This window comes from Gossypium hirsutum, chromosome A07 (assembly GCF_007990345.1).
Source record: "Gossypium hirsutum isolate 1008001.06 chromosome A07, Gossypium_hirsutum_v2.1, whole genome shotgun sequence".
Taxonomy (NCBI): domain Eukaryota; kingdom Viridiplantae; phylum Streptophyta; class Magnoliopsida; order Malvales; family Malvaceae; genus Gossypium; species Gossypium hirsutum.
The window spans coordinates 96,325,977-96,337,171 of record NC_053430.1 but is presented as its reverse complement, the minus strand read 5'-3'; the positions used below and the strand labels follow the sequence as shown (position 1 = coordinate 96,337,171).

The 11,195-nt window shown below is 33.6% G+C and overlaps 1 protein-coding gene across 1 annotated transcript; it reads right to left on the bottom strand.

Annotated features, from left to right (window-relative positions):
* Positions 1-6,189: 6,189 nt before the first annotated feature.
* Positions 6,190-8,964, bottom strand: LOC107956891 (uncharacterized). The gene is made up of 4 exons (XM_016892378.2): positions 8,845-8,964; positions 8,153-8,750; positions 7,650-7,941; positions 6,190-6,400 (listed from the first exon to the last, which is right to left on the bottom strand). The coding sequence occupies exons 2-4, from the start codon at positions 8,738-8,740 to the stop codon at positions 6,375-6,377; spliced, it is 906 nt and encodes a 301-aa protein (XP_016747867.1). The 5' UTR covers positions 8,741-8,750; positions 8,845-8,964; the 3' UTR covers positions 6,190-6,374.
* Between the last annotated feature and the right edge of the window lie 2,231 nt (positions 8,965-11,195).

Genomic DNA, 11,195 nt, shown 5'->3' with positions numbered 1-11,195 from the left:
GGCATTTATCGCTTTAAGCTATGAAAAGGGTTCGTTACACACCTGTTTGGCGATATTCCTCGACGAGATCTCCTACACGATTTATCCTATAATCCATCGTTAATAATCAGCTTCCCATAATTGAACCAAACCTCAAATCATCTAATACTAATACTTACACATTCGGCCACCATCCATAATGGCCTTAGGAATCTTACCTTTGTCGCGATTGATGACTAGGTCTAGCCACTCCGGTGATCCAAACTACTCCAAGTCGACACTACACCTTGCTGCTCCTTCAATAAATAAACCAAAAATATTAAAAGAAGACCCCATAAGGCCTACACCCACATTCGGCCACCTCCCTAAACTAGAGGGGTTTCGGGTTTTGGCCACAGTTACACTAGGAATTGTTTAGAGTTTGAACACTTACCACAGTCTTCCTCCTCTTGAATCCGGATGCTTAAAAGGTAAAGGAATTGATCGCCAACTATTGAAAAGGAGAGAAAAGGTTGCTGGTCACAAAGAATCGGCACCCACCTATCTTCACTGATTTCGGCTTTTTGCGGTATTTCGGCAGAAGTAGAGATTAAAGAAAGAAATAATAAATGAGTAGAGGAAAGTAATAGGCTGGATTTTGAAAAAGAAAAGGGAGAAAAGATGAGAGGAAGGATGGTAGATTCGGCTAGGGAAGAAAAAGAATAGAAAAACTAAAACAAAGGAGAAAACGGCACAGCTAAGACCCTAATGCCGAAATTATTAACCTAATACCCTTCTGCCGAATTCCCCTCTCTAACCCCTTCCAAACGGCTAAGCTCTATCCTTCTCTCAAATCCCTAAAATCTCTCCCCTTATCCCTCCTTAATCCATGCGTTTGACTTGATCCACCTCTCCTCTTACAGAATTCACTTAGGTTCCAACACTTACCCTTTCTGCACATAAAAATAAATACTCTTATTTGCCAACACAGGGAATCGATCCCAGGTCTTCCCTTATGCTCCACACGCCATCTTTTTAGGAGCTTAGTGGCGTCACCCTTGCCACTCTACCAAAGCTCTTTTTGTGATACACTTTACCCACAACTTAATATAAGGGCACCTAGCTAGAACCCCTAACTCCAAAGTCCAAAATTTAAAAATTCAACCGGGTTTTGGCTAACTCATAAGCCTTCCATAAGCCCATTTACACACCCAAATTATGAATTCCATAATCACATACCAAATTTTATAAAATTACTTAAAATATCAGGAATCACGAAAAACCCGAAAATCAGGATGTTACATTAATTCATTAAAATGGCAAATGACCAAAATGCCCTTATGCCCTTTCTTTAAAATTTCATCTATGCAAGCCCATTTTTGTCCAAAAATTTAGAATTTGGGCAAATTGCTCTCCAAGACCTTCTAATTCATAATCTCAAGCAATTTCATACAAATTGCTTCTAGAATCCAAGTTTTGCAATTTATTCAATTTAGTTCCTAATTTCCAATTGGACACCTTATATTTAGAATTTCTTCAAGAAACTTTAACAGATGCATATACTCATACTCTAGGCCTCATAAAAATCATAAAATAAATATTTTGATGTCGGATTTGTGGTCCCAAAACCACTATTCCGACTAGGGCCAATTTCGGGATGTTACAATAATATTATTTTTAATATAAATAAAATTAAAAGTTTTATTTAATGTCACATTCTCTTAGCAAATTTTAATACTCAATATGATTTAAGTAGTATTTTTTGTTCCTTAAAAAAATATAATGTTTTTATTTGTTGAAATAATACTTAAAATTTGTATAAATAATGGTTAACTATTAAAATATTTATATATGATTTTTCATTTAATATAATAAATAATTTAAAGTGGTTGGAAAAGAAATTAATTAAAATATATTTGAACAGTTGTCTGTTGTAATGTTTAAAAAATTTAATATTTTAACTAATATCTCTATTAAAAATATCAATTCAACTCTTTTTAAAAAATTGGACTAAATTTAACTTAAAAAAATAATGATCAATTTGAAAAAATAAATTAATGTCAATTTTATTATTACCCATATATTTTTAATGTAAATACTTTAAAATTATCTAGCCATTCATAAATATTTTTATTGTTAGAAAATTTAATAAAATATATACCTAAAAATATAAAGGAGAATATAACCTAAAATTTTGAACTATAAGGAGAAATGGATACAATTGTCTATTTAAAAACAAGTGATTTAAATTTATTATTTATAATTTTAAAATTGAATTATACTATTTGATTGATTATTAGAGTTATCTACATATTAAATTGAATCAAACTTGATAAATAGATGATATTTATTAATTAAATAAAATTGGAGCTAATTCAATAACTTTTTCTTGCAAAAAGCTATGACTCTTAAACACTCAAAATGAAAATAGTTAACAGATTAACTATTTTGCATAAATAAAAAAGTGGAAATTCAGAGTATAGTGGGCACACTATTATTATTATTATTTGTTAAAGAATATGTTCAAAAAAATTGTTAAGGAAACACCTCTGCCATTCTTCTTTCTTGAAAAGAGTAGAACAAGGTTTAGCCTTTGGAAAAGTTACATACAATCTTTATGGATTGAAGATACAATCTTTCCTTAAATATTACTATCATGATACGAACTATACAGGGATTTATAAGAATTACATGGAAATGTTGTTACATGGTATATGGAAATGGATGATACATGTATATGAAGCATAATTATATGTTGTGCTCATCCATGTTTACTTAGCTTATGTATATGTTTACATGGCTAACTTGTTTGATGTTTATGCATAGGCTTTGGCCAAATTATGGTTGGACTATGCTATGTTACTTACCTAATATGTGATTAAATGGTAAGTTATGTTCTATGTTATACGAACTTACTAAGCTTAAGTGTTTACTCTGTGTTATTCTCCGTGTCTTATAGTGAATCGGAAGCTCATTCGGGTTGGACGCTTGTCAGAGAAAAATCACACTATCCATCGACTCTTTTGGTACATTAGGTTGTTTAATTTTGGTTATAATGGCATGTACAAGTATTTTGGATAATGTTGGCCTATGTGTTTGAATGTTGAAATGGCCATTTGACTTGGTTATGTTTTGATATATTGATGCTATAATGGCATTGTTTGGTATGTATGTGAGTAACCTTATTATGGTTGATGTTTGGCTTGTTTGTTTGATTGTTGTAAGGTGGAATGAAAGCCTAAACATGCACAGGGGATATGTGCCTTATGATATGTTGTATATGTGGTGAATTAGTATCTTATTGTGTATGATTTATATGATTGATTAATACTAGTTATAGAATGGCATTCTGGTACAAAATAGATTGTGTTTTAGTAAGGAAATTTAATGGTATGTATTGATGCAAATTGCTTGGAGGGTTGTTGGTTTATGTGGCCAAATTGTGTACATGTTTATATTTTCTTTAATGTTATAATTTGAGTTGCCTTTGGGCATATTGGTTGTATAATATTATACCCTATGTATATGACTTGATTCATGATTTTGGTGCCTTGTTATGGCTTATGCATATGTTTATTTTTGGTTGTAGGTACATGACAAGCTAGGTGAGAAAAATGGCTAGTAAAATGGCCCATTTTCATCCACACGGGCAGAGACACTGTAACACCCCTTAACCCTTATCCTTCGCCGGAACAGGGTTACGGAGCATTACCGAACATTTCAGGATAAATACGAAAAATCATATAATAATATAACATACATATCATAATGTCCCTTTATTGAGCCCTCGAAGCCCAAATCATGTGTTAGAAATAAATCGAGACTTAATCGGGAGTCTAGAATTTTTTTTTTGAAATTTTAAAATTTTTCCTAAGTACAAGGCTCACACGCCCGTGTGGCCCAGGGACATGCCCGTGTGACCCTAAACACTCCTGTGCTTCAGGCCGTGTGGTCAATTTATTTTTTGATAATTAAGTGCAGTTTTCACACGGCCAGGGCACATGCCCGTGTGCTAGGTCATGTTTCTCACATGGTTGAGAGACACGCTTTTGTCTCTGCCCATGTGGTATTACCTGAGCATTCTATTTTAAAAATTTTAAGTTGCAGGTGACACACGGCCTAACCACATGCCCATGTATAAGCCGTGTGTCTCACACGGTTTGGTCACACACTCGTGTGCTAGCCCGCGTGGACTCAAAATGAGCCTTACTCATCAAGTATACCAACCCTGCAAACCTTGAGCAACAAGCAACACGAAAATCAACTATTCAACCAATCCAAAACACATTCAAATACACCTAAAACATGTTAAAACTATTAATCTAAGGACCTAACTATTATACTCTCATAAGTTTTTCACATATATTGTCCAAGTAATTCATTAAAACACCTTTTAAACTAATTCAAATTTTCATACCTTTTAACCCTAATTTTGCCCATTTCATATCTATTAATGCATTAACTTTAACATACCACATTAAACCACATCATAACACATATATTTGTATATAAAAGGAACCATTATCATCATGTAACACCATTACATTTACTTTCCAAAATGACATATATAACATCCTTGGTACATGCCATTACCAAAAAAAAAAAACATACTTCACCACTTTGAGTTCGGGATCAGCTTTGGATGCTGATTCAACAATCTGACTTTGACCTAACCTACGCACGAAAACAAACCATTTGAAGGTTTTTGTCCTTCATGATCATTCTTGACTTATTTATAAGTTTTATCCAAGTTGAAGATGCCTTGAATGACACCCAAAGCTTGAAGGTTCCATTGTTTCACCAAATCTGAATGTATCACCAACATGGGCAAATTTAGCTAGTTTGACATCACTTGATTCACATTACAACTTCTGTTTTAATAAGATCAGGTGAACCATTGAAAATGGCAGAAGTAGCTGTTGAAGGTAGGCTTCTTTCCACACAGAAAATTGAGTGAATTTCTAGCAACCTCACTGATTTGCTTCCGTTTTTGGTTTGGCTAATATTTTACCAACGGAGACTCTCATTTGGAATTTGAAGTTGATTAAATCATTTTCCATAGCTTTGAAAGATGCCCTGTTGCTTACTTGGAATAAAAAATGTGAAATGACAACCGTGTGAGCTCTTCAAGGTTATAATGTCATACTCAAAACATAATTGCAATTATGGATAGTATTTAATGGTGGCACGGTGGGTTTGTTGATTTACTATCACGATATTCGATATTCTAACAGTTCGCTTGATTTAATATCGCGGTTGTCATATTTACGGTTCGCTTAATTTTAAGATCTCGACCTTCGATATTCTAACAGTTTGCTCGATTTAATGTTACGGCTATGATTTTTACGGTTCGCTCGATTAAAGATCGCAACCTTCGATATTCTAACAGTTTGCTCGATTTAATGTTACGGATATGGTTTTTACAGTTCGCTCGATTAAAGATTGCGACCTTCGATATTTTAATAGTTCAATTGATCTAATATCGCGACTGTCATTTTTACGGTTCGTTCGACTTAAGATCGCAACCTTCGATATTTTAACAGTTCACTTGACTTAATATTGCGTCTATAATTTTTACGCTTCGCTGATTTAAGATCGCAACTTTCGATATTCTAACAGTTCGCTAATTTCTTCGACAAGGTGAGGGAAAAAAAATTCAACTTACAAGAAATACGGTTTGCGATATTCTATAGTACAATTTTTGAATCCTGTACCACACTATCGGACAACAAATTTTCTCAGCAAAGTTTCAAGTTAAAACCTATATAGTAAACCCCCAATGAAACGTTCCATGTATGTAAGTTTGTTTTAGAAGAGTCACTTTATAACTCTTCTTCGACAAGGTGGGAGACAAATTGTTAGACAATTAAAATAAAATAAAATATATTATAACCCGACCCAAAGTTCGACCTGAAGTTTGACTCAAAATCCGACCTAGAAAACCCCTTTTAAATGTAACTCCAGAGACTCTTTGGAAGGGGGGAGGAACTCCAAACCACCATTTTTGGATCTTCTTCTTCTTTGCTTCTTGAAACTTTCTATCCTTCCTCACTTTTATTGATACTATATATCAATAAATATATTGATATAAAATATATTTTATTATTTTTAAATAATAATATGAATTTTTTTGGGCGAGCTAAACTTAAATTCTTTTTTAAATTCGACCTCAACCTACTTATAAATACCTTTAAAATATTCTATTGCAATATTAAATTAGCCTTAGTAGTATATTTTTCTTTCTTTAAAGAAAGAGGAGAGAATATTATTATGGACGAAAGAATTACAGGGAAATTAAATTTCATATAAAATCTAACAAAATAAAACAAAAAAACAATTAAACTTTGGAAGCATTTCAATCACCATATATCTGCCAATTCATTTGCGGCACTGTCGAGTGAAATTGCCATAAAGGTTCAACGACTCTCAAGTTCATTTGCCGCTGGCAAACATTCCACAAAACAATGATAATCAGTGTATGGAAAAATCACAAATTGAGGTAACATGGGTTTAGAATTTGTTGAGCATGGATCGGTTCATTCATAAGAAATCTTCGAAGTGTCATCCGTCTGGTAGCTGGCCAAGCCCCCAACATCAGAAGGTATTATCCCACAGTGGAGGGTTTTGTCCCCTATGCTTGCAAGAGTCAATGTGCCATGAGCAGTTGCCTTGAGGGCCTAGTTTAAAAAGTCGAGAGTGCCTCGAATGTATGTGGATGTACGACCATCCACCAAGAGGTGACATGAGTGTCTCATCACTAGGGTTTGAACTCCTCCTCTTGGTGAGTGGCCATACGTCTATATATGGTTGAGGCACTCCTGGTTCTATGAACCAAACCCTCAAGGTGGTTGTTGACGCCACGTTGGCTCTTAGTAGAGCACAGGGGACAAACTCCTCAACCGAGGGACAATACTTTCGGTTGATTGAATCCACTTGATTACTTGGTGGATAACACTTCAAAGACATCTCTCGAAACCCTTAACAAAATCATAATCATCTAAACATATAACAAAAACTTGAAAGAAATGAACATATCATAATGAACACATATTAATGTATAAAGTTGGTCCCATATTTGTGTTTTTAAAATCTATGATATCTCACCGTCTTGATTTTGTTACTATGTTATCCGAACTTTTTATTTTTATATTGAAATATTTTATCTAAAACCTATTTAGACATATAAATCTAATAATTAAAGAACTTGGAAAAGAAAAGAAAATTATATTCATTTATGACACATACCTATCCACACTCAATCCAAACTTAATGTATTTTCCACTAATATTATACCAAAACTAAAAATGGCTAAAAGAAACATGAGTAAAGAAATTCTACAATTTCTCTCACCATCATCCTATTCTTGGTAGTTCATTTAGCCAACCAAAGCAATAAGAAAATTCCATGATCACAATTGTAAGATTTCAATTCTTTTAGTAACAAAAGTGTAGTGGAACTAAGAGTGTAATTTAGCGAAGGATAAGTTATAAAAGTTTTAAGTTATCTTAATATTAGGCTAACTCCTTTCGAAATTATTTTCGGTTTTTTGAAAGAGATTAATTTGTTCAATTTCGAAATAGAAAAGGATTGAAAGTATTTTTTTACCAATATTTTTCGAACCAAATCAGATAAAAAATTGTAAAATCAAATTGAAAACATGAAGGGGATTATAATTTATAGAATAAAATTACCTTTAGATGATTGAGGAACAGCAACAACATGCATAGCTGCATTGTTGGGAGGAAGATGCAATCGAAGTGGAGAAAGCTTGCCATTCAAAGGGTTACGTGAACAAATCCAAATGTCCTCATTCACCTCCGTTTCCACCTTCAAAACTTTCTTCAATTCCTCAACCCCGCTGCCTTTAAATGTGAAGGTTCGTTCCCCGATTTTCTTATCAACATCACCATTTTCATCAACTACTTCATAACTAATTTTTCTTCCTTCAAATGCCGCGGGTGAACCCTTAGTTGACTCACCACTCTACATATGAAAAAACAAAAACAATTCAATAAAAAAATATTATGTTGTAAGAAAATGCATGGATTGCGATAAACTTGTGTGGATTTCAAATTGATTGACATGAGATTCAGGGTTCCATCCCCATCCCTACGTTTGTAAATCTTTTCTTCTTTTTCTATTGTTTATAAAAAAAATGCATGGATTAAATAAAAAGCATGCATGTTTATGAAACCTCAAGTCTAGGGCCCCTAAGTGAGATTTCTGAAGGTGAGCCAAGATCATCCGAATTTGAGTTATTATCCTCTTCTTTATCCGAACACTGCTCCGAAGTTGTTGTTTCCAAAGGAGGAGGAGGAAGCAGAGCACGTGGCTGATGTATTATAACATCAACAGTCCAAAGAATCCAATCTTGGGTCACCGATCGATGCGGAATATCATGTGTAATGTGACCCCTCCACGGTGGGAGCTTTGCGTTGGCTCGCAAATACCGGCCGTAACGTGTCATGAACCTAACTTGAACGCCTTCCCTGATGGGTTCCCATTCCACCGAAGAATCCAGTCTTCTCGGCAACGTTTGCAGCACTTTTTTCCCTCTCATTCCGATAAGAAGCGGCATGTTCGAAGCCGTCAAGTATTTCCCGAAACAACTTTTGAGACGAATATGGACTGGGCTTGAATCGACGAACTCCACTGCCCACCGTGAGTTCCTCGACGACCCATCTCGGTCTTGTCCAACGGTTTCCTGATCATTTTCAGCAATTAAGTATTTGTCATGGTGGCTACATAAACGAACAACGCTAGCTTTCTGAAAGATTTCCATGGCCACCACTCTAAATTAAATCAACAAAAATCTATTTGTAAGCAAATGCTACAATCCAAAGTTATAATGTGTCATTGATGAAAATAATTATCAAAATTTCTTACCTGAATCTAAGATGATCAAGAACTCACCAAGAATAGATATTGTTTGGCAGAAAGGAAATTGAGGAAGCTTGATGGCTTAACAAGTTTTATATTATTGACGAGGAGACAGGAGAGACCGAAATTTAAGCAGCCAAATTTTAATGGAAAATAGGCATATAAAATTGTTTCTCATGTCTCAAACCTGTCCATTATTTTCGGTATATATCTTTACTATATATATAACGATATGCCATGTCATTTCAATACGTTTAAAACAGCTAATAATACCTTTTGAAGCTTTGAAATCTCATCTTCACTCTACTTTTTTTTTTACATTTATTTTGGTTATAATCAATAATAGATAATTCTAATTAGAATTGTTAGCAAAATTATAAAAAAAAAATTGATAGAATCCTACCATTCAAAAGATACCAATGAAGCATTGTTTGACTAACATGATTTCTACATGTAAATGTAGAAGAATGTTTACATAATTGTTGAAAACAAACAACTTGCACTTCAAGTAACTCGATTCTAGATTTAATCGAAATTTAGTGTTACTATCAAATATTAAACGATCTCAGACAAAAAAGAAAATGCTTTATGTTAGGTTTGTTCATTTTTTTAAAACTTTTATGGGCAAGTGAGATTGAAATTCTATGATATGTTTGAATGCGCATTTGTGACGAGGTGAATTTGAAGACTTCTTAACTCAACAATGGAAAAGAATTAAAATTCTTAAAACAAATAAAGAATCTGTCATTTAATTCCACAACATTTAAGCAAAAGTGAAAAAAAAATATAATCAATCAGCCTTTTATAGGCATTTAAATGGAAATTAAAAAATATATAAAAATTAGTTTGAATTTAAATCCTAATTTTCTTTAATAATGTTTAAATAAAAATATTTGAGTAAACTGACTAGTTGATTATCCAAAAATAAATTCGTTCAATTTCATCACCATTGTTAGAACATTTTTTCATTTAACCCACTCAATCATCAACTCAATAATAACATCTGACTTAGTACACCGTATCATCAATTTTTACTATTCTGACTCACCACTATTCATCTTCTTTATCACCATCATTATCTTCTTCTTTAACATCAAATTTTGGGAATTTATAAAAGTTTGCCAAGAAATTAACAAAAGAAAATCCGGCAGCTAAAAATCATATTTACATTGATTCATGTGACCCTAAAATAATTCACCCAAAAAATAAAGGAAAGAAAACAGTGAACTTTCATATATTAACAAAATAAAACCATCACCCCAAAATATGCTTATCTCAAGAAACAAATGTCTCCAAGGCTGGCTTTTAAATCCAACCATTTCCCTTCATCAAACTCCACTGTGCTTTCCACCACCTTAACCTCCACCAAAACAAATAACTCTACAATATCCACCACTTCCACCATCAACACCACCCTCCCTTTCCCCCAATTCGGGAACCTCTTTTCTGCATTTCTTTATTTTATACCCCAATCTCTCCCTAGCCTCCTTAACCTTCTCCATCACCTCATTCAACTCCATTGAAGTAGTATACCTATTTTCCTTCCTATTAACATCATTCCCTCCTTCAAAAAGACTTAATAAATCCAACCCCATAAACAAATACATTATGACAAAAGCATTATCTTTGTTACAAACTGTCATTTTTAACTTCCTTCCATATAACAAGCTTTCTTGTTACCTGTTTGATGATGCATACGCATCCAAAGCTTTCTTAATCCGTATGAAGTTTTCATTAATTTTGTAAACCAGTAAAGTGAACAAGGGGGAGAATATGGTAGTTAAACGAAGGCGAATGGAGTGAAGACCGAGAAGGAGTGGTTTCAATTTTTGAGAGAGTCAAGAGACTAGAAAGGAGTGGTATCTACGTTAATTGTTTGCTTGACTCTTTTATAGTAGGGGACAAACTTAGCTATATGTCCTAAGATCGTTGACATGAATGTATGATTTGATACCTTTGGCAGTGACGATGATATGACCTCTTAGGATGAGACATGTTAGGGCGACTGTAACACCTCTCGCTCAACCTGATCATCGAGTCCAAACTATAGGATGCTACCTTTTTTTTCGAAGCAACAACAACCATTTAGGCAATATTTAAACATTCACAAATGCAATCAAGTGTTAATCACGTTCAAATTATGTTAAACAATCATTTTTGAGTCTAATACAAGCTTACAAAAGCTCTTTTGTTAATCCAAGTTTGAATTAGGACCAAAATGTAAAGTTTTAAAATTTAGGACCGACGTCTCAACTTCATCACTTCCTCTTCTTGACAATGCCAACACAATAAGTCACGTCACAACTTTATGTCATTTGATGTCGCAATGTCACTTACTGTCAGACGATGTTCCAACA